The sequence below is a fragment of the Vigna unguiculata genome, chromosome 11 (assembly GCF_037176805.1).
Source record: "Vigna unguiculata cultivar grain cowpea cultivar isolate G323 ecotype 2 chromosome 11, ASM3717680v1, whole genome shotgun sequence".
Lineage (NCBI taxonomy): Eukaryota > Viridiplantae > Streptophyta > Magnoliopsida > Fabales > Fabaceae > Vigna > Vigna unguiculata.
The window spans coordinates 2473714-2494034 of NC_140802.1; the positions used below are offsets into that span (position 1 = coordinate 2473714).

Sequence of the window (20321 nt, forward strand, 5' to 3'; positions counted from 1 at the left end):
TTAAATAATAGTCAAATGTTTTTAAATAAAAACAATCAAACATATTACGCATATCAACATTCAATAACTAAATTTTATTTCTTATTTTTATATTTAAACTTATCTATTTGTCGTTCTTTAAACATTATTTTTCATTCAGAAAACGATTTGGTTTAAAAAACTATTTATTTGTTATCTATATTTCTCTATAGTTTAGAAAATATGAACTGCAAAACTTTTTTACTATATGTAATAATGTAATCAGAATTGTAACGAGGCTACAAACAGAGACATCATTGAATTTTTTTTTCAGTGTATACACATAAAGAGGGAAGGTTCGCTATGAAAACAGTAATGAAATGTTTAAAGCAAGAACAATGCTATGAAAACAAATTTGTATGTATTGCCTTGTAGGAGGAGACATTTATTAGTTTTTCTTTTTAGTTAAATAGGTTTTTAGTTCTTAAATTTTGACGTAAAATTGAAATTTGTTAATGTCCGAAACTTTAATATATTTTGGTATTCAAACATTAAAAATGAATGGATATAATCATTTTAATTTAAATACGTTAAATATTTTAGACATATCAAACATGTTTTATGCTATAATATTTGACTTGTTTACACCGTTTAATACATTCTCGCTTCAATGCCAGTTCAAAAACTTGTTTGACATATCAACAAAATTTGACGTAATTGGATTAAACGAACTACATTCATTTATTTTTAAAGTTTATAATCCAAAATGTATCAAAGTTTTAAAGTTCAATGACTAAAAACATATTTAATTTTTTTCTTTTTATGTATATATAGTACTATATATGTGATTTTATGTCCCTATTTAATATATTTATTTTTTCTAATAAAACAATGTATGCTTTGTTCAGGTTAGATTCTTTCAATGAATTTATATATCCATGTAGAAATCAATATTTATTCAAAAAGAGTTTTTATCTGATTAAGCATGAACCAATCCATATAAGATACTTGAGAACACCATCAACATTGTGAGTATTAAAATATATATGAGTTTGTGAGTATTTCTTTATATGTATTGTTCATCTCATTCATCTCTAACTACAATGAGACTTTTAACTATACATATGAATTCATCATACTTCCATTTTTTTTGTGAGCATATATATCTTTTTACTAAAACATGGTTTATCTTTGTTTGAAAAAAGAAAAGGTGCATGATGAAAGGAAGAGAAAGTCTATAACTGAATACAAATCGAAAAGCTTTGAGTGAGTGTGTAAAAATGTAAAAGGAAGATGGACCACGACCTATATACTCTTTCCTTTTAAAATTTCTGCATGCATAGAAACCTATGAAACATGGTTTTAGTACGGTTGTTTCCTACTTCCTATGCATCACTTTTCATGCTAAAAGAAAATTCCATCTTATCATCACCAAAAGAAAGTGTGGCTCAATTTGAATAGCTACTTGGTTTGTTGGCATATTAAGTTTTTAGATAAAAGAAAAAGAAAAAGAAAAAACATTCCATCTTATCTTCGAAGCTGTGTGGTTCGATTTGAATTAGGGTTTTTGTAATCTAATCTTTATAGGTTATTTATTTTAATTTATGTTATTTTATTTTAAGAAGAACAGTACTGTGTTTTAAATAAAAGACCTCTGTGAGAACTTTTATTGATTTGAGGAATAAATTTATAAATTAATCATTATACAACCAAAAATTAAAGATTGGTCGATAATAAATGACATAACTACTTAAGGAATAAGTATTTTTCTTTCTGAATTTTGATCATTAATACAAGTAAAATTTTATCAACATGCTACCACTTATTTTTGGAGAAAAAAATAAGTTAAAACACTAATACATAAAATGTATTCGAAATCGTCTTATATATTTCGTTTTTCGAAAAATCCGAAATTTTAGAAACACGGTGACATTGTTTAAATTAGGGTAGGTTTAAGTTTTGGTTCTTTGAAGAACCGAAGTCTAAGGTCAAATCTCAAATTTATGGCTTCGGTTATCAACATGGACATGACACGACGAATTAATAGATTTTCCAAATGTATCTCAAACTGAATATGTTGTCGATTTCACATGGAAGATCGACTGGAAAAAGACATATTACAACACATGATTTGTGATGTTGTCGCAGAAGCTTTTGTCTAAATGCTTGTGTATGAGTAATGTCTACTGATGCGGAGACTTCATTGTACGTCAATACAACTATTTTCACACGATTGTCAATGATGTTGAGTGATGTATATGGGTTCATAGATCCCAACTCACTCATGAAGACAATAAGTTTGATGACACCCAACTCACTCATTAATATGTATAAGTTAATTGATTATATTTTATTATTTTATTTTTTGAAGGAATAACGCTTTGTTTTAAATGAAAGGTTTGTGTGAAAACTTTTATTTAATGTGAGGAATAAATTTACTAATTAGTCATCATGCAGTCAACAATTAAACAATATATAGTAATAAATCACATCAGCTACTTAAAGAATTAGTGTGCTTTTTTCTAAATTTTGATCTTTAATATTTAAGTAAATTTTATTAACATGCACACACTTACTTTTGGAGAAAAAAATAAAGTTAACAAGTTTCATTTAGAGTATATTTTATGAAATTTATATATAATTTGCTAACTTATTCCTTGTAAAAAGTAAGTTAATATAAGTTAGCAAGTCACATCTTAGGTGAATTTTTAATATATACTTTTTAATAACAAATGAATCCAACATGGTGTGCATGTATAAAAGGGTGCCAAAATAGGCTAGTTGAATCCATCTTGGTCCGATCCGTCAGAGGCTCACTTTTTCTTTCAATTGTTTTTTATTGTTTTAATTTATTTTCAAACTTTTCATATTTTTTACTTTTAAAATTTGTTTATAAATACATATAAATGAATAGTCAAAGCATATTTAATCTTATCAAATATTATATAAATTTTTAATTGATTTGTTAATATTTTTAATTAAATAAATTAAAATAATTATTATATTTATTTTTACATATTAAATTACTCTATTATAACTAGTAATTGTAACTTAATTTGTAACTGTTAATGATTTAAACTATAATATTATTATATATTTATACCTTTAAAAAAGATAATATAAAAAATAATATTTTTTAATTATTTTTTATTTTAATTTTAATTTTAATTTTTATTTAAAAAAAAAAACAGGTCAATGGGTCGGAACGTATTAACTTGTATTTTGTCTTGTCAAATTAGACTGGCCTAACCAAGCCAGAACGGACTAGTAGGTTGAAATCTTCAACTCGATCCGTTCTTTTTAACATAGACTGATGAGTTGGCTCGTCAAGTCCAACCCGTTTTGTCACTCTTAATATATATATATATATATAAAATTTTGACTTAATTACTCCATTGATCTTTATTTTCATTAAAAATATCAAATTGGTCTTCAAATTTTTTTTCTTCTCGATCTGATCAATAATCTAATTCAATTATATAATTCATGTTAACGATACATCGGATTAAATTATAAAACATGTGCACGTATAGTGTTTATATAATCAACCATCATCGCTACATTTCTTATTAATAATTACAACTTGGTACTTCACTCTAAATTACATCACTCTTAAAGCAAATCTTTTAGATCTGGGCGAATATAATTTACTTTTTAAATTTCTGATAAATTTTTAAAACCACAATCTTTAGTGCTAATTTACATTTGTTATGGGCTTAATTTTTAGATCCTTTTCATCTGCAGTTCTATGCGTGAGTAAACGACAAAACTGTCCCTTTTGCAGTCACCATTCCCTTGCTCTTGTCGTTTCCTTGCCTTCCCACTCAAGAAACAAAGTATTCTTATTAATTACATAATTCAAAGTAAAAGCAACTTTTAAATTACACGGTTCATAATTTAAAAGTTTTCTTTCTTTACATAAAAAAATAACTGCAATTCAGAAGTTTTATTTTACATTAAAAAACAACTTTAAAATTGTATAATTTGAAAATCACTTTCAAAAACAAAATGGAAATTTTGGAATTTATGAAAGTACAGAAGGAAAAATATAATGGTACAACAAAAATCTCTGAAAAACACTTGAGGTTTAAACTCTTTAATATCATATTTCAACTTAAATGTCAATCCAAAAAATTATTTATCATATAAAAAAATAACATAATTGGGTTATAAAAATTATATTCAGTCACTTTTAAAAATTAAAAACCAAAATATATCAAAATTTAAAAAAAAATTATGTCTAAATTTAAAAATTACAATCATATTTAACCCTTTCTTTTTCTTACAATCCTTTATTTTTCTTACAATGTAGTTTTATTTATACAGTAACCTTTTAAATTATTCTTTTAAAACTTCAAATACACTAAAGAGCATAAATTAGCTACATTTTGCAATAAATTCAAATTACTTTATAATTTTCAAGAAAAATTTGTAGATATTCATAAATAACTGTAGATCTAAAAGATATACCATCTAACAAGTAATGTACAAGTTTAAGACATTTTTCTATTATGGAATGAGTGCAGATATTTATTGAGCCTGTTCCGTTACCATTCTTAATATATAATGTTTTTCTTATTGAATATCTTCACCTACTCCCTTTCATTTCACATTATATATATATATATATATATATATATATATATATATAAAGTTGGACCTAGCTCCCTCTACAAAAGCTTTGAACTATTTCGAAAGTCGCTTTAAAGGAATCATTTCAAGCTTGTCATGATAACTCAACTCTTATCACGAAACTACCAAAATATCAGCCATAATCCTGCAATCTTGAATTCACAGAAAAACTAATCAATACCCGAAAAGTTAGAATGGTAACTTTTACTTCAGAAAAATTAATGGAGTGAAATAATACAAGTAACACAAAGCTAGTGTCAATCTATAACAGATGTAACTTAAAGAGAAAACTTACATATAATACCATAAATTCTGATAGCATTATTCCTCCATCAGATTTGGATCTTAATTTTGATAAAATCGACATACATTTAACAAAATTATTTACTACCAGATTGTGAAATGAAACTCTAAATCTAACTTGAGATCAACACCAACAAGTCAATAATCATAGTACATAGCTTACCTTCTTGTAGCAGGCCAAAACGCACAATTTCTCAGTCAGCTTGTAAAGCCTGTTCTCCAAATATAATTTCTCAATTTAACACTTGCAAACCTCAGTCAAACGGAGAAAAAACACTGACATATCATCTCAACATTCCGATATTTTCAGAGCAAGTAAACATTTATCAATAATTACCAGAAAATAACCCCCGGCTGCCATATTGCCCTTGGTGAAAAAATTCCTAGTGGCTGCAACTAAACTATTGTAAATTATCAAATACATGGTAAAAATAAAGCTACATTTTAGTACATTCAAATTATTTATTTATTCACCAATAAAAAAATCATTAGCAAATATGCTGGCTAAAACCACACTCGTCGTTTAACATTTACAAGCACACCCACCTAAATTTGCAGTTTGAATCCTTCAGCATTACGAACAAATGCGACAGTACCTATTATTCTGCAGGTTTTCTGTCGGTCGCAATCGGCCCATTTTGTGCCGGTAGCCTCTCAATGGTACACTTGTAGGCATTTGTTATGATAACCTCCGACTAGAGGAGAAACAGCACTTCTTCCAATTGCTCCTTCTGGATGTAAAATATATATAATGACGGTTATATTACATCAGCATAAATACAAATATGAATGAATAATCAAGAATTCTATGGCAGATATGAAGCTTGGAGAACGGGAAATTCACAACTTTCTGCTTCTTGAGTTGAGAAAGTAAAAAGAAACAAGTCATCAATCACTTAGAAAATTGAATGTACAAATTCCATCAGTTTTGATTCAGTTATATTTGGTTTAACATGTTTATACAGATAATTAGTGCCAAGACAGCTACGTTGTTAGAACATCACCGATGAAAAGAAACACAACGGATAGAAAGCCACCAAGTATTACTAAAAACGATGTCAAAAGATCTGCTGAGTTATGCAGTAGAGACACGGATAAGTAACAAAATTGAACTAGAAAAGAATTTATCAACAGCAATGGATATCATCGCAGGACTAGGCCATTGCAAAGAGAGATAACCTCAGTCTCCTCAAAAGTACCTACAGAAACAGAATACCCTTTACTCTTCCTCCCTAGCGACCACTGTCATTAATATCAAGATAACAGAAAATATGAACAACTCCAAAAATTCTTCAAGAAAATATTTCTGAAGTCAGAACGGGTTATGGTGGAAGTATAGTAGAAAAAGAAATACAATACATACATATAAATAACAAAAAAATGCAGAAATATAATTGTAATTAAAAAATAATGAAATAAAACGATATAATTAATAATATTGGCAAGTTCAGAAATTCAAATAACAATAAAACTAATAAAACCAAATAAAAAACCGCGAAGTTCCAGTTCAAGACTGAAGATAACAGCAAACCATAAGACAAATGTTCTAAACTTATAATCATTTGGCTTTTCTTCATTCCCAATCTAATTATCTTCAATGTTATCAAATGGGGCGTATCCCTTCTCTTCCTCTTCACAGCAAGTCTTGTGAAAGTTAGTAATTCTTCAAATTCTTTAAACTCAGAATCAGAGTCATCAAGATAATTCGTGTTGGAGCTGAAGTTGCTGAAGTTGCACCTGGATATTTGTTGGAAGCATGGGAAGATCCAAAAGCAAGAGCACCACTTTATGGTTGCTTTCTTTTATTGCTTGTTTTTCTCCTTGTATAAACTACTGGCTCTCCAACTCGTGAAACTTCATAAACAATTGCCCAATTAAGAGTAGGATCTTCATCAAAAACCAAATCATTCCTCTCACCTTCATTATCATTAGCATCATCCACTTGTCTCACTAACCACTCATAAATCAAAGTTATACAATAGGATCAATGTCATCTCAAATGTTGCATCTTTGAGCAAGTTATTTCATTTATTCGTGATGTAAACCAATCATGCAATTGTTTATTGTCACTCCTATTTCTCCTTTTTGAATAAGTAAAATGCTAATAAATTTCTCCCTGCTTTCTACAAAAAATTGTTAATACAGAAATGAGTGATGAAGAATAACTATTACTTGCACAAATACACTCCAATGGCACTCACATCCCAATAAGCTAAATGTCAAGATTAAAATCTTGATTGCTAGCTTTTGCAAGTTTGAAACTGCTTGACCATAATTTTCCCACCATTGAGCTATAAAATCAAAAGCAACTTCAAAATTAAACACTATGTCTTAAAGCAATTTAGAACACTTACAATAACTTCTATGAAAGTGTTTGAGTGTTTCACCAGGAGTTATGGTCCTCCTAGATTCTTTGGCAAAGTCATCACTATAGAATCCACTTCAAATGAATGGAGCAAAAAGATCTAACAATGACATTAATCATATCCTGAAATGTCTTCAGTCTAACAAGGTTAAATGACAAGCAAGTTTGGGAGCAAAAAGAAGGTTACATGCCTCATTATTCATATCAGCTTTTGTCTTAGTTTCTCTTTTGTGTTGCAACAATTGGATTTCTAGTAAACATACCAATCACCCTTTTATACCACCACTCCTTCTCCCCTTAACATTACTAGCTATAGAAATTTCAAATTCATGTTCACTCTTATTATCACCATCAGCCTCTTTATTCATAGGATTTATAGAGGTGACTTCTTTTTCACTAAATAACTTCCAAAGGTCTTCTTTGACATTTGTTGGAATCTTAGTGCAAGATGCAACATTGCCCTTCTTTGTCTTGTTATTTGGATCTAGTAATTCCCTCTTCCATAATTATTTTCACAATAATTATCAGGAATATCAAATAACAAAAAAATATCAGCAACCCCAAGAATGCTTCATGAAAATATATTAGAAGCCACAATGGGTTATGGCGGAAACACCGCAAACAAAAGTACAGTATATGCACATAAATAATTAAAAATGCAGAAATATAATTGTAAATCAAAAATAATGAAAAATAGTCATATAATTAATGAAAATTGCAAGTCTAGAAATTTAAATAAAATACAATCAAATAAAAATACCACCAAGTTCAAAACTAAAAATAGGTGATGAAGTGTTAAAGGGGTTGAAAAGAAGAAGAAACAAATAATTTGGAGAGGACGGTTGGTGCTGAACAAAGAGCAAATTCAAAGGGAAAAACGGACTTCGTTGTTATACAGCTGTGGCAGGACAATGGCTATATTGTAGAGGGATAGCAGCAGTGTTGTAGTGGGACAGCAGTGCAGCTAAATAACCAAGCACATTAATGGGTGAAGGAAAACCTTTGAAGCTGAACGGATGCCTTCACAGCTCGCAAGTGGCGGCGGCAACTTGGGATATGTTGTGGAGTACATAAACCAAGTGCGGTGCGATGTGGAGTACGTGAACAAAAGGAGGCCATGACATTTGGGGTGCGAGTAGTTGCAAGTGGATCTGCAATCATCTGGATGTGCAACCCAATCTGCATTATGAAAGGCTTGAATAGTAAGGGATTTATGCGGAGTAGCAGAACAATCATGAAGACCATAGATAAAGTGTCTTTTAAATACCAAAGAATCTGCTTTACAGCCACCCAGAGTTTGAAGTGGTGTTGCCACAAACTGACAAACCTTGTTCACAAGAAAACATATTCCAGGTCCAGTAAAAGTAAGAAATTGAATAGCTCCAACTATTGACCTGCAGAAGGAGGGGCCAGGCAGTAAATCAGGGCTCTGTTTTAATAGTTTTTAGCCTAAAAACATAGGAGAAAATATAAGTTTAGTCTTAGAAAGAGTATTTAAATCGAACCCAATCCTACAAAATTGATTTCTAAGATGGGTTTGCACCTACCTATGTACTATAATTTGGTCATATCTCTAGCTAATGTGAGATTTCTACACACTTCCTCACACCAAAGATTGGACATCTTGAACAAGTAAATACATATTTATGAGTGATCTGACACCAAGCACAATAGGCCCAATAAATCTCAATGGGATAGGCCTTGATACTATCTTAGAAAGTGGATTTAAATATAAATCAATCCTACAAAATCGGCTTATCGGATAAGGTTTACACCTATTTCTTTGATCATGTATCTAGTCAATATAGAGTCTCTAACATTTAGAATACTGCATTTTGGTCTTGGCAAACAAATATTTGATATATTTAGACTATGTCACAAGCAAGGATCCCTCGGACCGAAGGCACACTTCTATGCCGAGAAAGTAATCAAGATTACCAAACTACTTAAGAGAAAAGACTGAACCCAACTGCCCAATAATGTGTCAAAGAAAAGAGGATGAATTGCGTGCTATAATAATGTCGTCAACATATACCAAATATGTAGACAACACAGGATGCATAGTTATAAATGAATAAAGATAGATCACACTTGCTATCTTTAAACCCAAACTTTAGTTAGGTAGTTTTGAGTTTATCAAAGCAGGCACAAGGAGCTTATTTTAGACCATAAATGGCCATGTAAAGCCTGCAAACAAGAAAATGTATCAGTTCCTTCAAATCTAGGTGGTTGAGCTATGTAGACTTCTTCATCAAGAAAACCATTGAGAAAAACATTGTGAACATCTAAGTGAAAGATAGACCAATTGCATGTAAGAGCAAGAGTAAGAACAATCCGTATAGAAATTGGTTTAACAATTGGAGAGAAAGATTTTGTAAAATCAAAACCAAGTTGTTGACTAAAGCCTGTCACAGCAAACCTTGCTTTATACATTTGAATAGTAAAATCGGGATTTCCTTAATCTGAAACACCAATTTACATCCTATGGTTGTTCTGTGAGGTGGAAGTGAAACAAAAGACCAACTGCTATTATGTAGAACAAAGATTTTATCTTTCATAAAATAAAATCATTATGAGTCTCGAAGAGCTTGTGTCGTTACGGTAGATCCTAAGTAGACAAGAAGAAGGATAGGATGAACACGATTTTGTAAAGTACCAGCTTTGGATCTAGTTTGCATAAGATGAATGTTTAGAGGTTTGATGATTGACTAGGTTCTGAATTAGATGTAGAGTGATGTGGACATCATAGAGGGAGAAAAGGTGGTTGAGGAAGGTGATGAGGATGGAAAATATCAGATTTATACAAGTGTGATGGTAGGTATAGGCGATGAGGATGGAGCTTATGAGAACTAACTAAACAGGTGCAATGTTAGGTATAGCTATTTGGGATGGTGAGACTATGGATATATTAGAAGAAGAGGGGAAGACTGATATTGTAGTTAATTGGGTAGAGAGAAAATTTTCAGTATAAGGAAACTTGTTTTCATTCAAAGTAACATCTTTAGATATATAAACTCTGCTAGAAGGAGATAACAATTGCACCCTTTTGAGATGTCAATAGCCAAGAAAGAGACTGTTAGGCAGGGAAGTAATGAGAAGGTGTAGAAAGTGTATTATAGAAAGAAATCTAAAAATATAAGTAGTTAAGAAGTTAGTTGGGGTGAGACTTTCTAAGAAAGTCTATATATAGTCTTATCTTGTGGAGTGTGGGAGAAGGAGAGTTTTCAGTTGTTGTGATAGGGAATTCCCTATGCAAAAGGAAGAAATTTCCTTTGTAAGCTTATGTTTGTGTTCAGAGTTGATAACTGCTGAAATAATACAGAAAGAGTCTTAGTCTACCTTTTGTCTCTATCTTTTTTTCTTTTGTTTGAGGAGGCACGTAACAGATACATTTTGAGAACGAAAATCAAGTTTATGGTAGACCAAAATTTACAGAAGCAGAGGGTATTTTGGAGATGAGATACATTGTTGTAAGAAAGGGAAGGCCCCAACAGGTCATAGTAAGAGAAGCTTGTTGTAAGAGGGTAGCAGAAAGATCGATGTTTCCTTTCAATGGTGCCATTCTAATGACATGTACAAGGAATATAGTTCTGTGATTAATACCATGGGAAGTGAGATAATCATGAGAAGGACAAAATTTACCACTGCAATTAGTTTGCACTGCCTTTATATTTGTGTCAAATTGCAATTCAACCATAGATTGCAATTGTTGGATAACGAGCAATGCATCCAATTTGCATTTTAAAAGAATTACCCATGTAAATATCAAATAAGCATCCACAAAGAAAATATAGTAAGAATCGTTATTAGTAGATGACACAAGTGTGAAGGACCCCACAAATCACTAAGAATTAATTCAAAATGAGAATTATAAGAAGTGAGAGAATGATGAGAAGGAAATCCATGTGATTTGCCCATACAACAAGCTGGAAAAATAAAAGGTAAACTACTTTTATTATTGAAAGATACATTACAAGACTGAAAGATAAGACAAAGTACATTGAAATTGGGATGTCCTAACCGTAAATGCCGGTATGAGCATTACAATTAAAAGTATTATCAGAAGCAATAGTGTTTAGACTTGGAACAGGAAAACTAGTAGGTTGCTGTTGTGTATGAGAGGCATGAAGCAAGCTTGAAAACCAATACAGGCCATTGAGTCCAACTTGTCCATGAAGAACTTCATTAGATGCACGGCATTTGACAAAACAATGATTAGGATTAAACTCAAAATACACATTGTTGGCTGAAGACATGCCAAAGATGACAAGAGGATCCAGGACAATGTCAACCACAACATGATAGCAGTTGCAACAGTGGACAGAGTTAAATTTGAGGATTCAAGAAGCTCTGCCCTTCAGGGGCGAGTTTTCTGCAGGCTGAGGCTTTTGAGCCTGAACCCTCACATTAGACCAGTCCAATTTGCATGATGAAGCACGGACAGCTGTGCAAAGATTATGCATAAATATGCAGAGTCTTTCATGTTACAACATGCCCAGCCATGCATATTTAATGTACAGTTCTATAGAGATACCTGAAAGATTGAACAGAGAGAAATACAAGCTGTGTCAAGAAGTTTCAGCCAATGCTACACCACTGATTCTGGCCTCAATGTGAAAAGGCCGTAAGTAATGAGCAGCGAACTTGGAATGGATCATTTTCTTGCAACAAATTGCAGGCTATAGAGACTTAGCATCAAATAAACCCACTCTCCTCGTGCAAATGTGTCCTCACCCAAACCATCTCTTACAAATACCTCAGTCACCAACATGAATAGTGTGCTTCGAGTTGCACATTGTATTCTGGCAAACAATGTTGTACCAATACTCTGCCCGAGGTGAAGGATTTGCCACTGTTTCAACCAGTCAACTGCAAAACACCTCAACTCAAGCACTCCAAACCCTTTTCAAGACCTTCATTTGTTCATCCATTAGAAGTAGATAGGCAGAGCTCCTTGCCAGAGTTCTCACTGCAAGCGCATAGTTTTTTACAACAATTTAAAAACAAATGTGGGATCCCAGACCCTGATCACTTAAAATGGAACTTGGAACCCCCATCAAGTCTAACAATTCATTTAGCAAATAACTCATCTATTTCTGCAGAGTAAATGGGTTCTGGAGGGACAAAATGCCCATTGCTTGAGTACCTGTTGACATTGACAACCACCAAACCCCCTATATCTAGGCAACCCCCTATCAAATCCATCTCATCTTTAATTAGGAATGATAGAAACCAGATACAGAAAGGGAAACTGGACCAAAATGTATATGGAAATATTCCTAATACTCAAAGGAAGAAGTCTTTTAAAGGATTTAAGTACATACTACTACTAACACACTAAAATGGAGCTAAGCTCCTTACGAGATGGAAAATATACAATATGACCATGGAAATGATGAGTTTGCAGGCGATTTGGAAGGTCACTAATCCTCAGTGGATAGTTTATAGCAACTAAATTTCAATACAAGTTAAGCATTTAATTAAAATTTAGCAAGAAAAAGTTCCAAACAGCACATGCATTATGTTAAATGTCACCACCGACTTTCATTTAAACAAAATTGTAGTATATAATTATATATAATAATTCACAAATCAGCAGCCAGCACATAAAATGGGTCCACTAATCAACCCAAAATCCACTTTAGTTTTCAGGTACAACATTTAGCAAGAGTTTGGATTGCTGCCAACAATTATTTCACTGATTACATTGTGTGGGATAAAATGTCAACACTCACCTGAAGCATTACTGATAAGAGCTATCATCAACATTTCAGTTGAAATCTGAATTTCAGAAAACTACTGTTTGACTTTTGAGCAAAAGTGGCCCTTTTTCCAGAACTTCAAAACTTCAGGATGTCCAAAGACAGGCAGAATGTCAAATGTAATACGGATGACTGCCCCTTTTACTTTCTAACCAGTCTTGATAGAAATTAAATGCTCTAACTGGTTCCTCTAAGTTGCAGTATTTGTTAAATAGAATCTGCACTGGAACATGATCATTCAATAAACCAGATTTTAGTATTTTGCCATATAGCTCCTCTGCCTCTTTCATCTTACCTCTAATACAGAACACCCTAACAATTTCAGTATAAGTTATTAAATCTGGTTCATACCCTCTCCGCACCATCTCATCATGTAATTGAAGAGCAAAATCAGGACGTCCTAAGTTACAGGCAGCACCTATCAATAAATTATAGGTAACCACATCAGGAAAAATATCCTTTGAAAGCATCTCTTCCTTCAGAGAGCAAGCACCATAGAAATTGTCATCTTTCACTTGTGCAAGAATTAAAGCATTGTAAGTAAATACATTTGGGTGAACACCAAAAGCTAGCATCTGATCTCTTGTAAAAAGTGCATTGCTAAGATCATTATATCGTCCGTAGAAGTCAATTAGTAGGTTCCATATTAAAGGCTTGGGCACTATTAAATTGTTCAACATAGACCTAAGCAAGCTTTTTGCTCTAGCAATCTCTCCATCAAAACAAAGGCCTCGAATCACAAGCTGGTATGTAATTTCATCAGGCATAATTCCCATACTAGACATGACTCCAAGGGTATAGCAAGCCTCACTAATTTTACCTTCCTTGCAAAGAGCACCGATAAGAATATTATACGTAAAAACATCAGGAAGTAAACCTTTCTTATACATCTCGCATGCATATCCATATGCAAGGTTCATTTGTAGACTCTTGCAAAATCCATGGATAAGAACATTATAAGCTACAACATCAACTTTAGTACAATTTTGAACCATCTCATTCCAAAGACTAATAGCCTGAATAATTGCTCCTCTCTTAAAGTAGTTATCCATAAATATAGTAGAGGTCACTAAATCAGTTATATCTTTCTCGTCATCATCCTTCAATATTTCTTCGAGCATCCTTTTAGCTCCCTTTAGAAGACCTTTCTCACACAGAGCACGCACCAGTATATTACAAGTAACCCTGTTTGGCAGAACCCCAGCATTGGACATGGTGGAGAATAGAAACAAAGCCCTGTCCATGTCATTAACAGTGCAATAGCCCTTGATCAAAGTGTTATAAGTCGCGCAATTGGGACCAGGACCAAATGCTAGCATCTCTCTAACAATCCAATCTGCTTTCTCCAGAAAACCACTTTTGCACAGCCCGTTTACAATATGGTTGTGGGTAAACACATCAGGAGCAACACCTTTCATAACCATTTTCCTTCGAAGCCAAAGAGCTGCTCCCAACTTACTTTCCAAGCACAAACTCCTAATAGTAGCTGTATGTTCAGCATACTTGAATTCACAAGCATATCCCATAGTTAGACCTATCTTTACCAAACATAGATTTTCCCTGCAACATTATATGTAATAACCAAAAAAGTCAATCACATTGGAATCCCTTATATCTTTATCCTAACATATAACATAATAGAGATATACATATATGGGGATGTAGCTAACAAGAAATCCATTTTAACATGATGAGAACAAATCTGGGTCAAACAACCATACATGGATGTCAAGATTAGAAGTTTTTTAAAATCACACAATATAGGACCTTTGAGAAAGGTCGTGTGAACTCTTAAATTATTTTCACTTAATTATTTGTTTTTTCCATTTTCTCTTCTCTCAGGACTGAACCGTGTATTCAACACACTTATTCAGCTAGTTGTTCATCTAGTGACATAAATAATCTTTCATTGATGGTAAGATCTAAAACTCAACCGCATAACATTACATAAACATGCATTGCATGATACTATGATTCAATTAATTCTACAAATTACTTTAAACTACATTCTTCGAATTCGATTACAATAAAAACTGACCTCATCATCTTCAGCCGCTCTAAACTATCCTTAAGCATAGTATCCAGCACATTGAAAACGGCGTGCCGTCCATTCTCGTCGGCGCCGAAACTCGTGTCGTTCGACGAGGAATCTCCCGCGTACACCTCGCACTTTTTCTCGACCGCCGCGTCGACGTCGCAGCAAATCCTGCAACCAACCACGGAACGACGTCGTTGAGGTCAGAAGTGTGAAAGAAAGAGAGGCGATGCAAATAAATGGAGTGAGGGAGAGAAAATAGATGCCTGTGGTGTGAGACGGCGTCGTTTAGGGAGCGGAGAATGTGAGCGATGAGGTTCCGTTTGACGTAGAGAAAGGTGCTGTTGAAGAATCGTAGCAGAGGAGGTTCTCCGGTGGCGGCGAAGAAAATTGCGGTTTCCGCCATCGTTTCGGTTTTACTCGATTGAAGTTGAAGACATTTAGATCCAGAGAGTTGAAGAAGAGAGGAATATTGAGAAATGGAGAAACTGTTATCTCTGAGTCTGTATTGTGTTGGTGGCTGAAGAGTGTAGCCGGTTGAAAGAGGAATACACAGCAGTGGAAATGAACAACTTCATAGGGAAAAACCATAAGGGAATTTTAACAAAATAGATTATCTTTGCAGAAAATTTAGAATGTTTTACTATATGAAAAAGGTAAAATCCTATAATTTTACTTTACTCATTCAACTATTCAAAATTAAATAATTTTAAAATTTTTATAAATACATGTGCATGTGTGCACTTATTTTTTTTATTCTCATAAAAATTTATTAAACTATAAAATAATTATTAAAACTGATTATAAGAATAAATAAGTTTGTATTTTTTATTAAATATTTTTTTATTATAAATAATTATCTAAATTTAGAAAAATAGTTATTAAAAAATATAATAATAAAATAATTATTTTTAATTTATAAAATATTTAAATTTATATAATGATTATTTAAAGGATAAAAAAATATAATCATTTTAATTTAAAATAATGATTATTTTAAGGTAAAAATAGAAAAAAAATGTATATATGAAAAAAGTGAATCGTGTATGTATAGAGATTATTTAATTTATTATATAATTCTTTTATGTGCTTAATTATTGATTTATATTATTAAAGTAAATTGTTCTCACTTTGGTTTTGAAGTGTTGGTTCTAGCTGCATTAGAATTCTATTGAGTCTTGGTAGAATAATTCTATTGAGTGCTTGGATGTCCTTGGATGTTGGCATATGGAATGGCCGTGATAGAAGAAACAATAATATTTTTATAACGATAATAATTTAGAATATTTTTTATTTTGAATTAACACATTTAATTTTAATTTTAATTTACACATTTAATTTTAATTTTAATTTACACAATAATAATTATATATTTATCATAATTTTAAAAGTTTTTTATAATTTTCAATATGTATATATTACATATCAAATCTTTTATTATTTTAATATGTGTATTGATGTATTTAAGTGTCGTATTTAATATTCAAAATATATATATATATATATATATATATATATATATATATATATATTATATATTATATATGCGTCATATAAATTTAGGTTATGTTAGGTTTGGAATTTGAAATTTATGAAATTAGTGGCAACAAATAGAGGTACCAGCGGACTTGAGGCTTTTCATATATCTTTAATGAATGTTAAAATAAGAATTTTAGAATTTAAAAAATGCATAAAGAAAAGAGTGGGTGTAGGAAGAAGCAACCAGTCAAATTGGTTTTGTAAAGGGAAAAATATGTTATTTATACTTGTATGTTTACCTATGACTCAAAATAGTCTCTTATCATCGAAATTTGTATAACTTTTGGTTTTATATTTTTAAAACTTAGCTTTGGTTCCTATTTTTCTAACCACGTCAAATTTTATCTTACGTGGCGATTAATGACAGATCTTCAATCAATATTTTGGGTATACAAATTTTGGTTGAATTATTCTTTTTATTTTTTTTTTCGTTCAAAAATGTTAAGTTAGTCGCCTAGTTTATTTTAGTCTTAATATTTTAAAAATTAATATAATTTAGTCTTTTTTCATTAAACTTATTGAAATGGAACACATATTTTTTATAAAAATTGATATTAGGATTATGTCAATTATACCGAAAAAGCAAATCATTCTTATTTACAACTTTAATTTTGATAAAAAAACATTTATCTAATTCAACAAATTTAACTAAAAAGGACAAAATTGCATTATTTTTTCAAAAATCGAAACAAATTTGAGATTTAAAAGAATTAAAGAATCAACTTGATATTTTTTTTGGCGAAAAAATAGCAACCAAAAGAATAAAGCAGTCAAATAAAAATAAATAAACAAATGATCATATAATATTGATAAAATAATTATTTTAATTTAAAAAAATATTTAAAAGGTAAAATTGAAAAATAAATGTGTACAATAAAAAGAAGACTTTTCTTTTATATATAGATGTAGATATATAATTTTTTTTTAGAATATAAAGTATATAAAATGCATTACAAATATTAAATTTTAAAAAAATATATTTAAAATTAAATATTAATTTTATAAATTTTAAAAAATTTGGAGCCATGACATACCTTATTATTATAAAGGTCTTTGATGATGGCAAACAGTGCGCGACGTATTATTTATTTATTTTATAAAATAAAACACTACGTCTGTCTAAACCACGACGTTCACAATTAATTATAAATAAATAAAAAATAAGTTAAAATTTCAACATATGAAGATAGAAATTGTAACATCCATTTAATTAATAATCCTAAATAAAGGAAACGTCACACAGAATAATATAGTAGCGCGGTCTAGAGTATAAATACTATTTCTTACTACTTTCCAAGAGAAAACAACATATAAATTTAGGCACGCCACGATGCTAGAACCAAAATAATATAAGGGGTAGACAAAGTACAAAATAAGGTGATAATGCAGGACAATACATGGGTTATAGCCCTAAAAGAAAATTGGAGTTCATCTCAAAGACGCTAAGAAGTGGAATCACCGTTTCCCTGTTGACCACAGGGAGTTCTCGCATATGCTCACATCAACAGGTTGATGATCATCGCAGAAGGAGAAAACCACACACATAACAATCAAACCAGCAACAGGGTAAGCTAGAGCGGAAAATGATTTATCATACAGTCACATACAATTTTATAGTTCAAGACGCATAAGCCAACCAATCATGTTATGACGTGCAAACAATGACTCATACACGACTCATCCGAATACATATAATTAGTCAGATTCAGCGAATGCTTGCACTTATGGTGGATTTCCCTGCTCTACTGAGCTAAATGTTACAGTGTCTCACCCCTACGCACAAGGTTAGCCCTTAATGAGTTTCAGGCCTCCTGCTACTCTCACCACTAGGGTCAGTACGCTCTATGTGAGACTAACTGACTCTTTAGAGTATCAAGATGCAACCTTACCTTGAATCCTTACTAAATTATATAGATGCGGTAGTGTCAGGATGCAACCTTACCTTGAATCCTTACTAAATTATATAGATGGGGCACCACCATGAACTCCCACTAACAAGGGTCATGGAATTACGTCCCGACCAACTGAGGCACCACCATGAGGTCTCACCTAGAGGCTCATGGAATTATGTCCTAACCAATGAGGTACCACCATGAAACTATCATGGAATTATGTCCTAACCATATACAATTCATGCTTCACTAGCCAAATAAGTATTTATCATGCATACCAATCTCATGCTAAACTTTACAACCAACCTTCATTCATATCCTATATCAAATCCATACCAAACTCATCATATTCGATCCATGAACCAATTCCATACATGCACATCATTCATTTCATGCTTTTAGCACATTAATTCACCCAAGCATGTGGTAACATACCATGACAGAGAAGAAAAAACAAAACCTGATGCATTCTCGCCCAACTTCTCGCTCAAGCAGAAGAGTCTCGCTCAGGCGAGCTCCTTTCACCTAGGCGAGAGCTCAAAAAGTGGGGAACAATGGCTTGTGCGTTCTCTCGCTTAGGCGAGACCTCCTTGCCTGAGCGAGATAGACTCTCGCTCAAAACAGAAGCTTGTTGCCTGAGCGACAGCTCGCGTAACCAACCTGGGCGAGTTGCTGCTAATCTCGCCTAGGCGAGACACGCTCGCTTGGGCGAGAAAACTAGCACCCTCCACTGTTCACGCATGCTAACATACAGATTCATCCAGAACAAACTTTTCATCTCATTCCAAACATCATTTAATCACCATAGGCACAAAATAGAGTTGAAAAACCAATAATAGACATTAAAACTTAAAAACAGTAAGGGCTCTAGCTTCCCTTACCTAAAAAATACTAGCCAATAACTTCGACACCCAAACCGTGGAGCACAGGTAGCTATAAGAGCAGATTTAGAGCTGGGAAATAGCGAAAGCGTTCAAAACGAGTTCACCCTAACAAACCCTAGTTGGGACCACGAAGAATAAACTGAATGGAGAAGAGCATGAACTGAAAACTGAAATACGCGGAGTAAAAGACTGGTTTGAGCTAGCTTGAAGATGACGGAGCTCTAAACCCTAGCATAGCTTCTGTTTTGGAAAAGGAAAAGGAGTCAAACACTATTTTTGGCAAAGTGAGTGCAGGATGAGACTCTTAACTGCTTTAGGGGCCTTGACACTTCATTGACCAACCTTTAGATACAAAAGATTTAGGACAGCCCCTTGGTTTTAGGGCAGAATAATTAATAAAAAAAATTAATTGGTCTTATAGAAATGATAAATATCGAATGAAGAAAAAATAATGGTCTAATCCAACTACAACCTTTCTATTACCTATTATTATTATTATTATTATTATTATTATTATTATTATAATTAAATTTTTGTATAATAATAACAATATTGTTAATAATATAAAATAATAATATTATTATTATAGAATATATTATTAATACACTAATATTCTGAATAATAATATTATTATTATATGATTATAAATTAATTATAATAATTAATAATAATAATAATAATAATATTATTATTATTATTATTATTATTATGTATTACTAGGTTACACACGACCGTTATCGTGCTTGTGTTAGCATTTTTTAATTTTCAAGAAATTTAAGTTAAGATCAATAATAAATATATAATTAATTTTTAAAATAGTTGTTAAATGTAAAATTAAAAAAATTAAGATATGTGCAATTTTTTTTATATAATAGTTTAAGACAAAAAAAATTTTTAGAATAATGATTAAAAGTAAATTATTTATAAAATAATTAATTTTCAAAATAATTA

At 31.6% G+C, this 20321-nt stretch overlaps 1 protein-coding gene across 23 annotated transcripts; it reads right to left on the bottom strand.

The window, feature by feature from the left end:
* Positions 1-4459: 4459 nt before the first annotated feature.
* On the bottom strand, positions 4460-15636 carry LOC114169364 (Tetratricopeptide repeat (TPR)-like superfamily protein). Of its 23 annotated transcripts, none has more exons than XR_014986516.1 (7): positions 15322-15636; positions 15059-15226; positions 12994-14580; positions 5490-5624; positions 5231-5294; positions 5057-5105; positions 4460-4742 (listed from the first exon to the last, which is right to left on the bottom strand). XR_014986516.1 is itself a non-coding variant. In XM_028054504.2 (3 exons), the coding sequence occupies exons 1-3, from the start codon at positions 15459-15461 to the stop codon at positions 13134-13136; spliced, it is 1755 nt and encodes a 584-aa protein (XP_027910305.2). In that variant the 5' UTR covers positions 15462-15636; the 3' UTR covers positions 12866-13133. The 23 variants fall into 23 exon arrangements, 1 of the variants encoding a protein (XP_027910305.2); XR_014986518.1 differs by having other exon boundaries at positions 4460-4735; positions 5440-5624; XR_014986515.1 differs by having other exon boundaries at positions 5440-5624.
* Between the last annotated feature and the right edge of the window lie 4685 nt (positions 15637-20321).

Excerpts from the sequence above, each read along its gene's own strand:
- LOC114169364 (XM_028054504.2), bottom strand. The coding sequence starts at position 15,461 with ATGGCGGAAACCGCAATTTTCTTCGCCGCCACCGGAGAACCTCCTCTG. Across the intron at positions 15,227-15,321 it reads GACGCCGTCTCACACCACAG|GATTTGCTGCGACGTCGACG; the intron begins GCATCTATTTTC and ends GGTTGGTTGCAG. Across the intron at positions 14,581-15,058 it reads GAGCGGCTGAAGATGATGAG|GGAAAATCTATGTTTGGTAA; the intron begins GTCAGTTTTTAT and ends ATAATGTTGCAG.